General features: G+C 34.1%; 2 protein-coding genes across 2 annotated transcripts; both read left to right on the plus strand.

Annotated features, from left to right (window-relative positions):
• Window positions 7,652-8,927, plus strand: LOC107605183 (putative protein FAR1-RELATED SEQUENCE 10). The gene is made up of 2 exons (XM_016306970.1): window positions 7,652-7,742; window positions 8,299-8,927. The coding sequence occupies exons 1-2, from the start codon at window positions 7,652-7,654 to the stop codon at window positions 8,925-8,927; spliced, it is 720 nt and encodes a 239-aa protein (XP_016162456.1).
• On the plus strand, window positions 8,928-9,929 carry LOC107605194 (protein FAR1-RELATED SEQUENCE 5-like). Its single transcript, XM_016306979.1, has one exon. The coding sequence runs from the start codon at window positions 8,928-8,930 to the stop codon at window positions 9,927-9,929; it is 1,002 nt and encodes a 333-aa protein (XP_016162465.1).

The following is a 20,668-nucleotide window of genomic DNA, read 5'->3' on the forward strand; positions in this document are numbered from 1 at the left end:
CTCTTACAGCAAACGGGAAAAGCATAAGCCTGTAGACCTCGGGATCAACCCCATTGGTCTTAACAGTATCACAGATCTGCAAGAATTCAGTTAAGAACTGAAAGGGATCTTCGGATGGAAGTCCATAAAACTTGCAATTTTGTTGCATCAGAGAAACTAATTGAGGTTTCAGCTCAAAATTGTTTGCTCCAATGGCAGGGATTGAGATTTTTCTTCCATGTAAATTGGACACCAAGCATCTTCCTTGCATTGTTATTATTTTCGGCCATGTCTCCTTCTTTTTCGAAAATTTCTGTCAGATTTTCTCCAGAGAGTTGTGCTTTAGCTTCTCTTAGCTTCCTCTTCAGAGTTCTTTCAGGTTCAGGATCAGCTTCAACAAGAATATTCTTATCCTTGTTCCTGCTCATATGAAAAAGAAGAAAACAGAAAAGAAGAGGAATCCTCTATGTCACAGTATAGAGATTCCTTTATGTGAGTAGAAGAAGAAAAGAAATTCGAACACAGAAAGAGGGAGAGGGTTCGAATTTTTAAGAAGAAGAGAAGTGTTAGTAGATAAATAAATAATTAGAAGGAGGTGAGAGAGAAGAATTTTCAAAAATTAAATAATATTAAAATAAAAATATTTTTATTTTTAATTTAAAATTAAAATTAAAATTCAAAAATTTTAAAAAGAAAAATTAAATTAAATTAAATTAAATTTAAAACAATTAGTTAATTAAAAAGAAATTTTGAAAAAGAGGGAAGGGATTTTCGAAAATTAGAGAGAGAGAGTTAGTTAGGTAGTTTTGAAGAAGATAAGAATCAAACAAAAAATTAAGTAGTTAATTGAAAAAGATTTGAAAATTAAATTTTGAAAAGATAAAAAGTTAGAAAAAGATTTTGAAATTGATTTTGAAAAAGATGTTATTGACATTTATTTTGAAAAAGATTTGAAAAAGAAATTTAAAAATATTTGATTTTTGAAATCAAAGTTGATTACTTGACTAACAAGAAACTAAAAAGATATGATTTAAAATTTAAAGATTGAACCTTTCTTAATAGGCAAGTAACAAACTTTAAAATATTTGAATCAATCACATTAATTGTTATCATTAATTTTGAAAATATGAAACAAAATAAGAAAAAGATTTTTGAAAATCAATTTGAAATTTTCGAAAATCATGAAAGAAAAATGAAAAAGATTTGATTTTTGAAAAAGATTTGAAAAAGATAAGATTTTTAAATTGAAAATTTGATTTGACTCATAAGAGACAACTAAATTTTAAAATTTTTTGAAAAGGTCAACTCAAATTTTCAAAAATTTATGAGTGAAATAAGGGAAAGATATTTTTTTATTTTTGAATTTTTAATGAAAAAAGAAAAACATTAAAAAGACTCAAAACATGAAAATTATGAATCAAAACAACTAATGCATGCAAGAACACTTTGAATGTCAAGATGAATACCAATAACACTTTGAAGATCAAGATGAACATCAAGACTTATTTTTGAAAATTTTTAAGAAAAGAAAAACATGCAAGACACCAAACTTAGAATTTTTCAAACTTTAGACACTAACAATTTGAAAATGCATATGAAAAACAAGAAAAGATGCAAAACATGAAAATACAAAGATCAAACAAGGAAATTCATCAAGAACAACTTGAAGGTCATGAAGAACACATGATGAATTTTCAAAAAATGCAAGAAACATAGAAACATGCAATTGACACCAAACTTAAAACATGTCACAAGACTCAAACAAGAAACACTAAAATATTTTTGATTTTATGATTTTATAAAAATTTTTTTTGGATTTTTTTTTCGAAAATTAATTAAAAATAAAGGATTTCAGAATTTTTTTAATAAGAATTCTAGGAATCTTGCAATGTTAGTCTAAAGCTCCGGTCCAGGAATTAGACATGGCTTACTAGCCAGCCAAGCTTTCAGTGAAAGTTCCGGTCCAAAACACTAGACATGGCCAATGGCCAGCCAAGCTTCAGCAGATATCGATACCTCCCATGTATACAACAACTATGTGTGTAACTACCAAATGGGTGAAGATCAACAAGCTCTTGTGATGATAAGTTGAAACCCCGGTCCAAAAGATTAGACATGGCTTACAGCCAGCCAGGATTCAACAAATCATCATGAAACACTAGAATTCATTCTTAAAAATTCTGAAGAACATAGAATAATTAAAAAAAAAATTTCGAAAACAAAAGTAAAAATAATAAAAACAAAAAGCTTAAAATTAAAATAAAATTTACCTAATTTGAGCAACAAGATGAACCGTCAGTTCTCCAAACTCGAACAATACCTGGCAACGGCGCCAAAAACTTGGTGCGCGGAAATCGTGACGGTTCATTCCTTGATAACGGTGCCAAAAACTTAATACGCACGTTCATAATCTTAGTTCTTTGTCACAACTTCGCACAACTAACCAGCAAGTGCACTGGGTCGTCCAAGTAATAAACCTTACGTGAGTAAGGGTCGATCCCACGGAGATTGTCGGCTTGAAGCAAGCTATGGTCATCTTGTAAATCTCAGTCAGGCGGATTCAATTGATTATGGAGATTTAATAATTAAAATATAAATAAAACGTAAATTAAAGATAGAGATACTTATGTAATTCATTGGTGAGAATTTCAGATAAGCATATGAAGATGCTTGTTCCTCCTGAACCTCTACTTTCCTCTTGTCTTCATCCAGTCATTCATACTCCTTTCTATGGCAAGCTGTATGTTAGGCATCACCATTGTCAATGGCTACATCCTGTCCTCTCAGTGAAAATGGTCCAATGCACTGTCACTGCATGGCTAATCATCTGTCGGTTTTCGATCATACTGGAATAGGATCCATTGATCCTTTTGCGTCTGTCACTACGCCCAGCACTCGCGAGTTTGAAACTCGTCGTAGCCATCCCTTCCCAGATCCTACTCGGAATACCACAAACAAGGTTTAGACTTTCTGGATCTCAAGAATGGCCGTCCATGGATTCTAACTTATACCACGAAGACTCTGATTAAGGAATCCCAGAGATACTCATTCAATCTTAGGTAGAACGGAAGTAGTTGTCAGGCACGCGTTCATAGGTTGGGAATGATGATGACTGTCATGATCATCACATTCATATTGAGGTGTGAATGAATATCTTAGAATCGGAATAAGCTTGAATTGAATAGAAAAACAATAGTACTTTGTATTAATTCATGAGGAACAGCAGAGCTCCACACCTTAATCTATGGTGTGTAGAAACTCTACCGTTGAAAATACATAAGAACAAGGTCCAGGCATGGCCGAATGGCCAGCCCCCAAAAAGGTCTAAGATAGCATAAAACTGATCAAAGATGATCCGAAGATGTAAATACAATAGTAAAAAGTCCTATTTATATCAGACTAGTTACTAGGGTTTACAAAAATGAGTAAATGATGCAGAAATCCACTTCTGGGGCCCACTTGGTGTGTACTTGGACTGAGCATTGAGCTTTACACGTGTAGAGGCTTCTCTTGGAGTTGAACGCCAGTTTATAACCTGTTTCTGGCGTTTAACTCCACCTTGCAACCTGTTTCTGGCGTTTAACTCCAGAATGCAACATGGAACTGGCGTTGAACGCCAGTTTGCGTCATCTAAACTCGGGCAAAGTATATACTATTATATATTGCTGGAAAGCCCTAGATGTCTACTTTCCAACGCAATTAAGAGCACGCCATTTGGAGTTCTGTAGCTCCAGAAATATCACTTTGAGTGCAGGAAGGTCAGAATCCAACAGCATCTGCAGTCCTTCTTCAACCTCTGAATCTGATTTTTGCTCAAGTCCCTCAATTTCAGCCAGAAAATACCTGAAATCACAAAAAAACACACAAACTCATAGTAAAGTCCAGAAATGTGATTTTTATTTAAAAACTAATAAATATATACTAAAAACTAACTAAATCATACTAAAAACTATGTAAAAATAATGCCAAAAAGCATATAAATTATCCGCTCATCACATATGCATCTTCTCAGGTCAAACACTACTACAACAACACAAAACACAAGCTTCTTAAATTAAATATATATAAATAGAATCAATCACTGACATTCATTCGGTGCTATATGAATTGACATGTAACATAAATATATATATTTTTAAATATTAAAGGCACTATATTTGACATCGGATTAATGAGAAGGAAGATTCGTACAAGGAGAAAAGTTAGAAAATGCAACTATATATTGGCAATGAGTAATGCAATAGTCACATAAGAAAAAGAGAAAATGAGAAAAACAAACACACACAAGCAAAGGGTACAAAAAACAGAACAACAACTGAGATCCAAAAACACTAGAGATAATAAAGAATAAACTATATACAGAGCATTTCAAAAACACTGGAGATAATGAAGCCGGAATAGCTCCTCCTTTGACAATCACGTTCACCACTTCCTCTGCAAGACATAACCACTAAAGGATTTACACCTAGATACATGTATGGCCGAATTTGCCAAAAATCGAAACAAAGGGAGTAACACGCTAGGAGATCGAGGAAGAGGAACGGAGGATTTACCGTTTTTGGCAAGATCGGCGAGCGCGTGAGTGGCGCGCTTGGCGGCGGCTCGATCTGACTCCTTCCATGAGAAAGTGGAGTTGAGGATGGAAACCTGCTCCTGGACCTCGGCAAGGATGGTGTCACGGGTATTGCTGGTTACTCTCCCTCTGATCTCAGACGCTACGGCGAGCTTGATGGTGACAATGGCGAAGAGATGAATACGCGGCGGCGAGTAGATCTAGAGTTTCATTCTTCCTCTTCTTCCTCTTCGAATTTTGTTGGATAAGTTCTTGTTTAGAGTTAAATTGGTTTGGGTTTAATCCAGAGTAGGTTAGCAACTGGCTATTGGTTTAGAAAATTGGGCTTAAAAATTTAAACTAGCTTTAATCAATGGTGGTTTTAAATTTTGCCATAAATAAAATATATTATGGAGGTTTTTTAAAACTTCCACAAAAAAATTCCCATAAACAAGCATAAATCTTGTAGTGGCAGATCCAGGTACTCAGCAGTGAGCTGTGGTTTATCTGAAAGATGGCGGAGATCATTGGATTCTCGGCTTATTTTGTTTAGATTTTTTTCCATATTCATTTTGAAAAACTTATGCTATGTATCTATTTAATTCTTTTGAAAACTTGTCTATAGACGTCTTGATGTATATTTTGGGAGAAATAGAAAACTACTGTTGTCAATTGATTTTATTTCTATACCCTAGTCGACCTAAACTTCGCAGCTCACGACTAGTGGCTATTATACTTATGTCTTTATCATTATACCTTAACGTGATTTGCTATTTGAATACGTTTTATCTTATGTTTTAGCGATACGTGAGCGTTTCGATTTGCTTATTCTTTTTAGACTTTTTCTTAATACTTCATTTCAACTCATATATAATTATATATTATAATTTACTTTAAAGTTTAAAAGTCGTATCATCTTATTATTATTAACTTATGACTTGAGTATAAAGGTTTGAATATTAAGGTGGGCTCAGGATTCGGTGGTCCCAGAATGTTTCGACCATTAAATGGTCCCATAACAAAACATGTTTTTTAAGTTTTTTTAACAATTGCTACATAGTCCTTTAACTAATTTTAATTACAAATTAATCCCATATATTTTAGTTAATTATAAAAACAATTTTTTATTTTTTAAATAATTATTTTATCATAAATCTATCATGTTCATTAACAATCAAAAACAAAAACAATAATGAATTAGATCTTCCATTGATCCTAATAAATTTTTTCATTATTCCAATCGATTAAAAGAATTAATTTGATCCGCCACGAATCATAAAATCGTGTTTCATTGAAAATCAATTGATTGGAATGTCAAAACAATCGATTGAATTACAACTCAATCGATTGGATTATAGTTTATCACAAAACAATCGATTGAAAATTGCCAAAAGCATGATGTTCGCATAATCAATCGATTGGTCATATGACCCAATCGATTGAATGATGAATAAAAATTGGATTTTTGTAATTTAATCGATTGTTTATACCCTCCAATCGATTGAATAATTGAAAACAACCTGGGGTCTCACCAAAACAATCGATTGCTTTTGTGACTCAATCGATTGTTTTCACCCAAACAATATAGATTTGCCGATTTCAATCGATTGGTTGTGTATATGAATTCCAATTCAATCGATTGGCATGAAAATTCAATCGATTGGAAGGCGATGTATTACCCCTATTTCAATCTTATTTTCGATTTTAGAAACTATCTTATCTTTAAAATTCTATCTTCCTTTTTTAAGGTTTTATTTTGATTTAGATACTATAATCTTATCTTTTCCTTAATATTAACATTATAAATTGGTGAATAATCCATCACCAATTATTCAATTCCACCATTGAAATCGTGTATCATTCTCGTTGATGATAAAAAATTCCAGCCTTTTTTCTTTCGAACATCCATCTACTCAATATCTAATTTTTTTTCATTTTTTATCCGTCTATTTAATATCCACTTTTTGTTCATCGTTAATTGACAATCACTGTTGCAGCAATCAGCAAAGGTCCAATCAATTTTTTTCATTGTAGTGTTCAGAAAACAATCCATCATTTTGATTACAAAATCGAGGTCAGTATATAGAATCTCTAATTTTCCAATTATTCGTTTCGAAAGACAAGCAAATGGCTAAAAACAAAAACAATGAATGAGAATCAAATCCGTAAACCACATTAAAATAAAGGAAATCTGTCATATGACTTGTAAATAATGGAAATCTGTCAATAATCAAATACCAAATAATCATTTACTAGCTTACTTCTTTATGGATGAGAAACTCACTTCTCCTTTCTATTCATTGATCCTATTCAAACCTTCAAAATGTTACTCCTTATTGTCACACCAGCCATTAAATCTATCTGTTACAAACAATGACAATACTACAATAAATTACATAACTTAGTTAAAGAAACGATTTATTCCCTAACCCAGCCACAACTATTAAAAATTCCAGCCAAAACTTGCCAGCTAGTTACTGAAAACTAACCATAGAAAGATACTGAGCAGGCACAGAGGGCGTGATCGCCTACAAAAACTGCTCCAGATTGCTCAATCATTTCTTAGCATTATCTTGTGGCTGTGGGTTACTTTGTGATTGTTCTATCTGTAACAATCAAAAAATCAAAGGCCAGAAAATAACTTCAGAAAACCATGAACAAATAAATAATTCAGCAACCAAAATCATGAAGCAGTAAACAAATTCAAATAACCTCAACAAATCAAAAACCAAAACCATGAAGCAGCAAACAAATTCAAATAACCTCAGCAAATCAAAAACCACAAAACCATGAAGCAGCAAACAAATTCAAATAACCTCAGCAAATCAAAACCCAAAACCATGAAGCAGCAAACGAATTCAAATAACCTCAGCAAATCAAAAACCACAAAACCATGAAGCAGCAAACAAATTCAAATAACCTCAGCAAATCAAAAACCACAAATCATGAAGCAGCAAGGAGGAATAATAGAATAAGTGAATAACAGAGTATTACCGGCGGCGAGTAACAGCGACGACGGAAGAGGAGGCGAGCTCGGCAACGACGCAACAGGAGGCGAGCTCGGTGACGACGCAACAGGAGGCGAGCTCGGCGACGACGCAACAGGGGGCGAGTTCGGTGATGAAACAGGACGCCGTGGTGGTTGCCGTGGTCAACGTCGTCGCTGCTGTGGCTGCGGGATGCGGTGGCGATGGCGGTGGAACTGTGGGTGGTGAACTGCTTTTTCAGTGATTCTTTTTCTCTTCTGGCTTCTGGAGTTCTGGGATCTGGGTGATTTCTGTGAACATTAAGGATTTAGGGCTTCATTTACTCGTTTAGGCGTTTAGCCCTTTTTTTTCTTTTTTTTTTTAAAAAAAAACTCCTGAAACGACGCCGTTTAGCATTTTTATTTTCAAACCAAAAACCGTTAAAAAACTGGACGGTTCAATTTGGTTCACCGGTTAACTGCCGGTTCGATTGGTTTTTTGACCGATTTTTCGCCAGACGGTTTCTGACCTTACCCGGACTGGCTAGGTGACCGATTTCCGGTTAATCCGGCTGAACCGGCCGGTCCGGTTCGATTTTCAGAACCATGGTTAAAAAACTAACTCCAATAACTATATGTTAATTATTTTTATAGATTAAAAAAATTATATAAAAATTGGCACTTCCATATTAAAATCTTTGGATCCATCCCTGCTAGCAATATTAGAATCTATCTATTTTATGTAATGTTATAAGACGGAGTGTACTGATTTTTTTTTCATTGGACATTTTTAAGATGTCAGGTATATTTAAGAACACTGAGATGAATGAGAAATACCAGGAGGACGATGACTTTAACCAACAAGAAGAGCTAGTAAGTGACCAATATATGATGGATGAACAGAATGAATTCGAACAAGATTTCAGAGATGAATTTACTGAGGGAGCGTATTTTTCTGAATCTAATCAGTCAGAAGATATCCTTGAAGCTGCTTATGCGGTTGACTCCGTGCAAGACATTACAACTTTGAATTTTAGTAAAAATTTTACGGATGAAATTAGCAAATATCACTTTTCTACTTTGCAGCTTGCATTTGATTTTTATCTGAAGTACTCAAAGTCTAAGGGCTTTAGTGCAAGGAAGAGCAAGACCTTCAAGAATAGTGTTGGCGAGATTTACAAACAAAAGTTTGTATGTCATAGGCAAGGATTCAGGGAGGAGAAATATTACACGATGGAAAAAAGGAAGAAGGAGCCTAGATTGGAAACAAGAACTAGATGTGAAGCTCGAATGGATGTTAAATTTGTACCAGAAACTGGAAGGTGGCATATCTTTTATTTCTCTGACGAACACAACCATGATCTATTGGATACACAATTCAGTGCTATGTTGCCTGCCCACAGAAAAATGTTAGAGGCAGATATTATGTAAATGATGAACATGCTAAAGTCAGGGATTAGCACTTCGCAGATATTTGGTCTTCTAGCTAGTCAAGCAGGCGGGTATGAATTTGTTGGCTATGGTCCCAGAGATATGTACAATGAGATTGCTCGGCAAAGGCGTCAAATTCCTAGTGATGCAGCACGAGTGTTGAAGAAGTTGGAGGCTATGCGGTTGAAGGATCCACAATTATATTTCAAGGCATGTCATGATTCAAGAGGTTTGTTATGTAACTTGTTCTGGTCTAATGGGATTAGCCAACTAGACTACCGACTGTTCGGGGATGTTATTGCTTTTGATGCTACGTACAAGAAGAACAAGTATAGTTGTCCATTAGTCATATTCAGCGGGGTTAACCACCACAACCAAACAATTGTTTTTGCTGCTGCGTTAGTTGTGGATGAAACTACTGATACATATATTTGGCTCCTGTGTCAGCTCATGTTTGCAATGAAGGGCAAGACCCTGACCTCAATAATAACAGATGGGGCCATGGCGATTAGGAATGCAGTGAGAGTTGTATTTTTCAAAGTTAGACATAGATTATGCGCTTGGCACCTTATTCGAAATGCAACTAGCAATGTTGGAAATCTATCGTTTACATCTAAATTCAGAAAAATCATGTTGGGAGACTACGAGATTCCCGTGTTTAAGCATAAGTGGGTTCATCTTATTGAAGAATTTGGCCTTGAGGATAAGCCGTGGGTGATCAACATGTACGAAGAGAAGCATATGTGGGCTACTGCATATATAAGAGGAAAATTCTTTGCTGGCTTTAGAACTACTTCAAGATGTGAAGGTTTACACTCAGTTGTCGCAAGGTATGTGGGGTCGCGGTATGATTTGATAAGTTTTGTAGAGCATTTTCAAAGGTGTGTTGCACACTTGCGCTTTAAAGAATTTAATGCTGATTATGAATCTACACGTGGGGTGCCCGTCATGCAGACTTGTATAGAGCTGCTAGAGAGATATGCTGCTGAGTTATACACTTGATGAGCGGATATTTTATACGCTTTTTGGGGATAATTTCATATAGTTTAGAGTATGTTTTAGTTAGTTTTTAGTCTATTTCTAGTAGTTTTTAGGAAAAATTCATATTTCTGGACTTTACTATGAGTTGTGTGTTTTTCTGTAATTTCAGGTATTTTTCTGGCTGAAATTGAAGGAGCTGAGCAAAAATCTGATTCAGGCTGAAAAAGGACTGCTGATGCTGTTGGATTCTGACCTCCCTGCACTCAAGGTGGATTTTCTGGAGCTACAGAACTCGAAATGGCATGCTTCCAATTGCATTGGAAAGTAGACATCCAGGGCTTTCCAGAAATATATAATAGTCCATACTTTGCACAAGGATAGATGACGTAAACTGGCGTTCAAAGCCAGTTCTCTGCCCAATTCTGGCGTCCAGCGCCAGAAAAGGATCAAAAGCTGGAGTTGAACGCCCAAACTGGCATAAAAACTGGCGTTCAACTCCACAAATGGCCTCTGCACGTGACTCACTTAATTCTCAGCCCCAGCACACACCAAGTGGGCCCCAGAAGTGGATCTCTGCATCATCCCTCATAGTCCACTCATATTTTGTAACCCTAGGCTACTAGTTTAATATTTAAACAACTTTTAGAGACTTATTTTATATATCATGACATTTTAGATCTAAACTTTGTATTCTCTGACGGCATGAGTCTCTAAACCCCATTGTTGGGGGTGAGGAGCTCTGCTGAAAGGTTTGATTCACAATTCGTGCACCAACACTCATGAGATATTTCTTTTCTTTCAGCCATTTCTCTTTAGAGCTGGATCAATGCGGGTGCTAAACATAGAGAATAACGATGATTGCATAAAGTACATTATGTGTAAGCATGGGAGGCCCGATTTTATGTGGACCGTTGATTTTTATCAAGAAGAAATGATCTTCATGTGTACCTATTTAAGAATGGAGTCATTTGGAATTCCATGCGAACATATTGTGAAAGTTCTGGTTGACAGAGACATTTGTGAGATTCCCCGGTCATTGGTATTGGATAGATGGACAAAAAAGGTTAAATCAGCACTCAATGATCCAAGTGGGTTCATGAGGGATGCTGTTGTTATTAGTCGTCAAAGTGCCTTGATGGAATTTTCTAAACAATTGGCTGCTGTTGCTGCTAAAGTACCAGAGAGATATGAAGAGACACGTGACCTAATTATGGGATTGTACTCATCTTACAAGGCTGCAGACGAAGGCACTAATCAACCCCAGTCAGGTGTAGCTAAAAGTAGCAATCCGTATGTGCATCAAAGCGGTGTAGGCTCAAGACAACCATCTAGGAAGAAGCGGCAACGTTGTAGTGTTTGTCAAATGGAAGGACATAAGAAGACAACATGTCCTTGGAAAAAGGACATTGACAACAACGTTATTGAAGATGAAGCTAATGGTTCGGATGATGGCAACGTATATCCAGAACCGACAGCTGAGTTAGATAGTGATAATTAGCCACCTCCATATATAGTAAATATTTTTGCGGAATGAATCAGTTCCATATTTGTGTTTATTTATTTTTTTGCACTATATTAATGAAATTATATATATTCTTCCAATAGTCATGCGTATGCTTTTTAGATGAAATAATTGTCAACTGAATATCGGTTTGCGAAAAAGTGTAAAAAAATCGCTCAAACCGGCAATATAAACAGTCTGGTCTAGTATTTAAAATCGTCAGATTGAAAACTGTTGAAAATCGTTGAACCGGCCGATTTCACTGGATCGTGCTATCCGACCGGTTCAATAAAAGGACGCCGGTCTGATTAAAAACAACACCAAACGCGTAACGCGTCAACCCCCCTTCCCCTAACTCCCTCCCCCCTTCGTTCCTCATTCAGAATCAGAATCAGAAAAACAAATCTTCAAAGTCTGTAAATTAGGGTTCTACCGATAACGTCCATTGTTGATTGCGCCTCCACGACCTCTTCCTTCTTTCTGACTAAAAGTAATTTAAATACGAAAAAAAAGTGTTATCACTTACACTTTTCATTATTCACCATGTCTCTCATTGACTAAGGGTGCTCAAAACCGATCCAGACTGAACAAAACCGACTAATCAAACCCAAAAATTGAAAACCGAATAAACCGAAAACCGAAAAATTATATTTTACTGTTTTTTTTTTGTGGTTCAGTTTTCGGTTTTGCCACTAAAAGCCAGAATCGAACTGAACCGGTCAAATAGAAAACCCAAAAAAACTATTAGAAAGCTTAGTCGGAAAACTAGACCGGAGGGGACCGGGCAATCGAACCGGTCTGACAAAAAACCGGAAGCTTAGGCAGTTCGGTTTACTAGCAGAAATCGTTGTTCTAAAAACTGGACACAAACCGTTGAACTGGCCAAAAAGTCAATAGAAAACCCAAATAAACTATTAGAAAGCTTAGTCGAAAAACTGGACCGGATCAGGCGGTCGAACGGTCTGACCGTAAACCGGAGCTTAGACGGTTCGGTTTACTAGTAGAAACTGTTGTTCTAACAACCGGACACAAATTATTATGAACCGGCCAAAAACTGGCCGATTAAACCGGACCGGAACCCGACCTGTTTATTATAAATGACGCCGTATAGAAGTTGAAAGGAAAAAAGGGGATCGCTCGCGTTTAGATCCCTTCTCCAACTCCTTCTTTACTCCTTACTCATCAACAAAATGCCCTAGCCTCCACCAAGGAAATCAACCCTTTTCGTTGCGAAGCCAGCCATGGAAATCGCACCCATCGCCACCACTCCTTGCCGTCACGTAGTGTCGTCCTAAGTGATGTGAAGCCCTTGCCCTCCTCTCGAGCCCCATTCCCGATTCCTCAGTCTCATACATACTCTCAATCATTTCTCTTTGGCACCAATTTTTCTGGCACAATTCCATCTGATTTTAATGGTAGGACAAGCTTAACTTTGGCCATGTTATTGGTTCTGCTTCTTATCTTTGGATTATTTGGTGTTTGAAAGAAAAGAAACCAGAAGAACAATTTGTTGTTGATTTACTGAACTTGCTCTGATTATTGTTCTGTTGTTAACTATTCATTATTCAATGTTCCGTGTTCAAGCTCAAAGGAAGTCCCTAACATAGAAAGTTCTTCCCTAAGCCTCAGGTTTTGTTTTTTTTTTTTTTTTTGTTCTGATTCTATTTTATTTAGTTATAGTTCAGTCTTATTGATTCTAATTAGTTGTTGATTCTGATTTTATTTTTTAATTAAGAACATTTTGTTCTGTTTTGATTTAGGGTAATTTTGATTTAGAGTTGATTCTGTACTTTTTGTTTACTTAATGATAACACAGGAAAGGATAATGTGAAAGAGGAAGAATTTGTGGAATTGGTGCACCGTATGAAAATTTTTTTAAATTAGTTTGTTTATATTTTACATTCATTTTGGTTCTATTTCTGATTCAGTTCCTTTTTGCTTTTCTTATTGCTTCTTGATTTTTCTGACTCAGGTTCATTATGTAATTTATATTTCTGGTTTGCTGTTCTAATTTATTTTGTTTTAATTTTTAAAAGACAGAGTTTTAAATCACCTGATATATATACATCGTAGCGAAGTTGTGATTGATTGATAATAGTTGGTGCTTTCCACCACCGTTATTCTTATTGCTATGACCTAGTCAATTTTTTTACAGTTGTAGTTTTTCATACAATGATTCATATGTTCGTATTATGGCTTAATTTTATTACGTAAGAATGTCGAGAATTTTACATTTTCCGAATGATTGAAAAATCGAACATAACCAAACCAACCCAATTTACTGCAGCGTGTACGTATTCATTATCATTAATGCAAACTAAAGGCTTATTAATTGGGTTATGAATTTTGACCTTCTATAAACATGATTATTTAAAATATATATTATTAATCATGTTTGTATCTTTTGATTGAAGATAATGCATGAGCCACGAATTACATACAAAATATAAATATATAGTAAATTACCTAAAAATGGCTACCTCACTTTTAGAAAAGTATCTCTTTCCAAATGCAATATATAGTAATCATGATTAATTATTTTTATGTTTATCGTTATCTAGATTTTTTTATTTATTAGCAATATATATAAATTTAATTAAAATAGAGAGGTCAAATCAATTGATAAAATGAAAATTACAAAATAGAATACAAACAAATAAAAAGAAATTAATTACATAAAATAAAATATAATTCACAAGACATAATATTTGCATGTCATTGTTGTTGAAATAATAAATAAAAATAACATTACTTCATCAAAATAATATGAGTTTTTAGAACTAAAATATCTATATATTGCGTAGAAATAGAGAAAAATTGTGAAAGCCACAAAACAATAAATATCTATTTAAGAAGTCTATGAAAAATAACTAAAGAAGTACATCCATCAAACATACCAAATAAATAGGCAATAACCAAAGTATTAAATTTTATCTAGATTACTACTATAATATTTACATCTCATGGTTTGCGTACAAATTCCAAAACTCATCGACCGACGTTATTATTTGTGACTTCTTATGGTTGATCCGACTTCGGAGTATATGAATAGCGGTTATCATGCGAATATCGTGATCCTCAAGCTGCAATTTATTCACTATAAATTAGTACAAAAAATGGTAAGTAAATATTAGAGAGTTGTTTTACAAATGCGCACCTTATTGTTACCATTTGGTTTAAACTCAAAAGTCATATCCATCCAATTCATCACCCAAGTTGCAGAGTTCAAGCTTAAACTATATTGAGGTAAATCATCTGGCCTTGTAATTTTGTAGTCATGAAATTGTTTATTATACTCTTGAATGCCATCATCTTTGTAAAAGTTTGACTTAATGACTTGCTCCAGTAGGTTTGCCTAATTTCATTTAACTAGTTAGATAATAAAAACAAAATATCAGCAAATAATCTTAGTAAAAAAATTTTTAAATCCTTACTAGTGCCTTGATAACACGTTCACGGTAGTGAATTCTGTCATCATTAAGATGGGTGTCCAAGTGATAGATTGTGCGATCACAAACCGAGATTACCATTAGATACCAGTGATTACCCTCTTGAATAGGAACATATATCTAGACAATAAAATTTACCCGTGAGATATGTTTGTTAATGATAAAAACTACATCCAGCCATGAATATCCAGAAAAATAAATCTTACAAATTTTAAATCAGGAGTATGTTGCATAAATTTATAAATATAATGTTCCATCTTCTTCTCTAAATTTTTCTTGCTGAAGGCATCCACCTAATTCATTAATGCAAAACGAATATAACTGTTAGTACATGATAAAGTATGATTCTATATCAGCATTACATTTATAACTTATAATAAGTAAAATTATCTTGTTAGGGGTTATATCCACATACCACAAATCTCGGTGGAAGTTGCCACGTTGTCTTGAAACTTACATCAGATTGGTCATCAGTGCATCTCAATGCCGCTAATTCAAGAATCTGAGAAATAATCCAAATATAGTACTCGTTCGTGCGAATAATCAGATGTTGTTTAATGAATAGATTATTTGTGTACCTTATCAATAATGGTTCTGTCAGGTATGAAATGTTCAAAGTCTGATCTAATTGCTCTGATTGTATCTGTTACAACAAGTTCTTCCCTGTATCAGTTAAAAACCAAAAACACATTAGATTGGTCCTCATTCACCTACAACAAATATAATATCATATTAACTTACGATGGATCTAGCGAGGCTGAAAATGCATATGCACATGCCTTTATCTGATCTTCCAAAAGACGCATGGTTGGAGTTGGCATAAATTTACACTGCATTGACTACGAATGTTTGACAGCAAAATATTAGCAATACACAACTATATGATTAATTAGCAGTACTCACAAGAGACTAGATATTTAAAGATGTGGTGTCTAAGTGGTAATTACGTCCATAATGGAAAAGAAATAAATAGGTCTTCTATAACCACTTGTGGATTGGCTCAGTGCATAAGATGCCTTTGATTTATTGGATGATTTGGACTCAATCTTTGGCTTTCTAATTCCGCCTAGGGATATGAAGGGTAATTTTTTCTGTATCCCCATAGTGGTATTTCCCTAAAAAGAAATAGATTCTGTAAATTCTTATTATCATTTAAAGAATATAATAGTAAAAATTATGAGTTGTTGTCCATTAATGAACATGCATTACCTTTGATATATTTTTCTTTTTTGTTGCGGCTCTTATAGTTGGGGATACTGGGTTGTCCATATTGATATCAATTTTGAACGCATCATCGTGAAGAAAAGACCTCTTGTCCAGTTCGATAAGATCATCCTCATCGTCTGATATAGCAGTATGAATATCGATAGGCGAACTCTTAGCCTTCAATCTATTTGAGAATGAACGTGTATTTTGTACAGAAAGCTTGGTCGGAGTCTCGAAATCATTGTTCAGACTGAGTTGTGAAATCATTGTCTCAATGCGGCTTACAGATTCAAGAATTTTATCAATCTGTTCGTCCCGAACCATGTTTACAACTCTCATTATCTGCAAAGATTTTAGGTAAAATAATGACATATAAATGTGAAAATACAAAAAGAGCGAGAAAAAATATTTATACTATATAGATTGTATGACATAATATCAATTGCATTACTGGTTGTCAAATTAAATTACCTCCATGCTACGGAGGACCTCTTCTACTTTACTAAACAATTCTTCACTTTTGTTTAGATTCTTGCTTTGAATAACACCGTCATTGATAACTAGGTCATCCTGTAGAAAGAAAACATAAAAGATTAAATTACTCATAATACATTCTACTAAAATTTAAAAATCGATTACGTCTTACCTTAGCACTAGGAATTGTAGTTCCAATTTGATCACCAAAATTAACTGTGATAAGATCGCAGTCTGTAGCCAGTGACATATTCTGTGTATTACATGCATCATTAAGGACTGAATCTTCTTTAGGAGGGATATCCATGATTATAGACAACTGAAGAATATTGTATGAGTAATACTTAAAAGAATTTGTCAACGTATACAAAAATTATTCGGATTGAACACATATATATACACCCGAAAAAGATAACCAAATTTTAATTCTATCTTTTATAAAAAAATTTAAATTAAGTGAATAATCTTAAATGATTAAGATATCTTATCTTTTGGTTAAAATCAAATACAAATCAAATTTTATCTTGATTTTTATTTACAATTTAACAAAGTAAATTTAATTTATTCATATGATTATATCTTATCTATAATTATTTTTAAGTAGATAAATACTCAAATAACAATATTAATACTTCAAGACGCATTAATAATTAAATAAAAATAGCTTCAAAACTCGTTTGATAGTTACTAACTTACTATACGTACTCAAGCCCCCACCAATCAATTGAAATAATAATTTTTGATACTTCAATCGATTGAACTTAGAAAACAATCGATTGAATCAGTAATTAAGTGTACTTCAATCGATTACAATAACAATACAATCGATTGCTTTTGAAATTGAGGATAATTCAATCGATTGAATTTACAAAACAATCGATTGAACCAATTAAGTGTAGGTCAATCGATTACAATAACAATACAATCAATTGTTTTTGAAATTGAAGATAATTCAATCGATTGAATTTAGAAAACAATCGATTGAACCAGTAATTAAGTGTAGGTCAATCGATTACAATAACAATACAATCGATTGAAAATGAAATTGAGACAAATCCAATTGATTGAATTAAAAACCAAATTGATTGAAAATGAAATTGAGGCAAATTCAATCGATTGAATAAAAAACCAATCGATTGATACAGTAATTAAGTTCACTCTAATCGATTACATTATCAAAACAATCGATTGGAACAGTGTTGAGTTATAGAGTCCTTAAAATGCATGATAAAGGATTGAAAAAAATTCTACAAATCAACAGAACCAAGAGAGAAAAAGTCATGTATAGTAAACACCCCTGCAAACTAAAAATCATGCTAAGATGAGATATTACGATTTTGAGACAGAAAACAATAACAATACAATCAAAACGTCAATTTCAAACCACAAAACCTGCCAACTGATAGTAAAAAATACAGTAAATTTAGATCCTTCATACAATGATTTTAATAAGCCAACTTCATCAAATTTCCAAACATAAGTCTCAAACAAAAACAACCCAAATATCATATACACAATGACACATTCATAACTGATATAAGAATTTCTTCATTCTTCGACAAAATTTCTTTATGGTCCAGGCCTTGGGATGATGCCCCTTGGATTTGTGATGCCTAGATTTGTGTATAGAAGATCAATTTCTTCTCCTTGACGATTGATAGCTTCAGTTTGCCTGTCTTGACGCTGCCTCATATCAACAAATTGCTCCTCCATATATACTCTCATGCTTCGCAATTCATCCATCAAATCTCGTATTGTTGGTGAAGGAGGGGGTGGTGGGGGGGTTCCTGTGATTGTGCTTGCACCTCAGGGTCTTGTGGTTGTCCTTGGACCTAAGGTTCTTGGGCATTCGGATCTCTTCCCATCTGTCTTAGAGTGCTGTCATCAATCTTGGCTACATTACTCAAGACGACACTCTTCTCTTCTCTCAAGTCAATTCCAAGCCAGTTGAAAATCTTGGTCCAATGGCAAGCATATCCTAAACCAACACTTGATTTTCCTTTCTTCATTTCAAGCATATGATGAACCATAAAATAAGGCCAATTTATCTCCTTTCCAGTCACCATAGCTCAAAGCACTAGAATATCTTTGTTAAACAAGATTCCATGATTATGTTTTCTTAGAATCAACATGTATGAAAACAAATACATCAATATACGCTGCTCATTACCCAACCCACTGCAACTTATATTATCTCTAGCATCCATTTGTGGATTCTCATACTGTAGACTCTGCAAACCAACCAACCTATTATATTCACCCCATTCCTCATCTGTCCCAATACCTCCAGTAAATTTTTCCCCATGATAAACTAAATTCTATTGTTCAGCTAGTTCTTGCAAAGTAACTCTATAATGACTTGACCCTAAATCAAACTCAATCAGCGGCATTACCTCCTCACCCTCTTCATTAGGTTGAGGAACAACATAATTTAAAGTATTATAAACAGCCCTAACCAAGTTCGGGTAATAATCATCCTTAATTTGTACAAAATCAGTTAAGTGTTGTGTTTGCAAAGCATTCCAAACCAAGTTATAATGTCTACCTTGAATGAACTCGGCTGTTATGTACCTGGGAGGAACAATTGCCCTTGACTCGAACTTCTCCACATAGTTGTTCAGTGTCCTTGGAGACGGCAGCCACCTTGCCATGTAATGTGATGAAGGAACCAGTCTAGCGGAAGCAGAGCTTTCTCCCTCAACCCTGGCTCTTTTCGTGTTCTTGGTTCTGGCCATTTTGGGGATATTGATTTGGTGGATTTTGTAAGGAATTGGAGAAGAAGAAGAGAGAAGAAGAAGACGCTTTCTGGATTCGATAAGAGAGGAGAGAGGTGCAGAAATGGGGCACCGTGTTATTTTAAAACGTTACAGAAGAATGAATACCCATGGTTTGGGTTTAATATATATCGAATTTGAAATTTCAATCGATTGGATTACAATATCAATCGATTGAATGCCGAAAAAAACACATTTACATCACTTTCCAATCAATTGAATTCTCAAACCAATCGATTGAATTGGAAGTCACGTGCAAAGTTCAATCGATTGGGTAACATAACCAATCGATTGAATAGTGAGACCTCTAGGCTCTAGTTGCAAACACACATTTCAATCGATTGGATAGCACAAACCAATCGATTGAAATTGGCAAATTTATATTGTTTGGGTGAAAACAATCGATTGAGTCACAAAAGCAATCGATTGTTTTGGTGAGACCCTAGGTTGTTTTCAATTATTCAATCGATTGGAAGGTATAAACAATCGATTGGGTCTTACGACCAATCGATTGATTTATGCTAAAATCATGCTTTTGGCAATTTTCAATCGATTGTTTTGTGATAAACTGTAATCCAATCGATTGAGTTGTAATTCAATCGATTGTTTTGAAATTCCAATCGATTGGTTTCCAATGAAACACGATTTTATGATTCGTGACGAACGTGACAGATCAAATTAATTCTTTTAATCGATTAGAATAATGAAAAAATTTATTAAGATCAATGGAAGATCTAATTCGCTATTGTTTTTGTTTTTGATTGTTAATGAACATGATAGATTTATGATAAAATAATTATTTAAAAAATAAAAAAATCGTTTTTATAATTAAATAAAATATATGGAATTAATTTGTAATTAAAATTAGTTAAAGGACTATGTAGCAGTTGTTAAAAAAACTTAAAAAATATGTTTTGTTATGGGACCATTTAATGGTCCAAACATTTTGAGACCATCGAATCCTGTGCCTTTAAGGTGTTACAAAAACTTTTTATGGGTCACTTTGAATTGAAAAAAGGGAAAGTGAAAAAAAAAAAGCAAAGAACGGCAAGAAAGAGATTTTCTTAGAAAAAATTGAAGAGAAAATGGGTTGTGGAGTGTGACGTTCGTTGCAGAAGGAAAATTAGAGAGAGATAATTCCATCAGATGTCATACTAAACTTGACTTGGGAAAAGAAAAATGAATGGCTTACTTTTTATTGAATCTGATGTTGGCTTATATTTACAACTGGATGCACAAGTAGTTCTAACTAATCTAAAAGAATCTAGCAAAACTAACAAACTTATTTTAACATCTAACTGATCTATTAATAGTATATTTGGCATAATTTAGTAAATAAATATCTTTCTAATACTA

The sequence above is a fragment of the Arachis ipaensis genome, chromosome B01 (genome assembly GCF_000816755.2).
Source record: "Arachis ipaensis cultivar K30076 chromosome B01, Araip1.1, whole genome shotgun sequence".
In the NCBI taxonomy this organism is placed as follows: Eukaryota; Viridiplantae; Streptophyta; class Magnoliopsida; order Fabales; family Fabaceae; genus Arachis; species Arachis ipaensis.

What these genes read in the sequence shown, in the direction of transcription:
- LOC107605194 (XM_016306979.1), top strand. Translation starts at nt 8,928, where the DNA reads ATGATGAACATGCTAAAGTCAGGGATTAGCACTTCGCAGATATTTGGT.
- LOC107605183 (XM_016306970.1), top strand. Translation starts at nt 7,652, where the DNA reads ATGAAACAGGACGCCGTGGTGGTTGCCGTGGTCAACGTCGTCGCTGCT. An exon ending in TGGCGGTGGAACTGTGGGTG is followed by an intron (nt 7,743 to 8,298) that starts GTGAACTGCTTT and finishes TTAAGATGTCAG; the next exon opens with GTATATTTAAGAACACTGAG.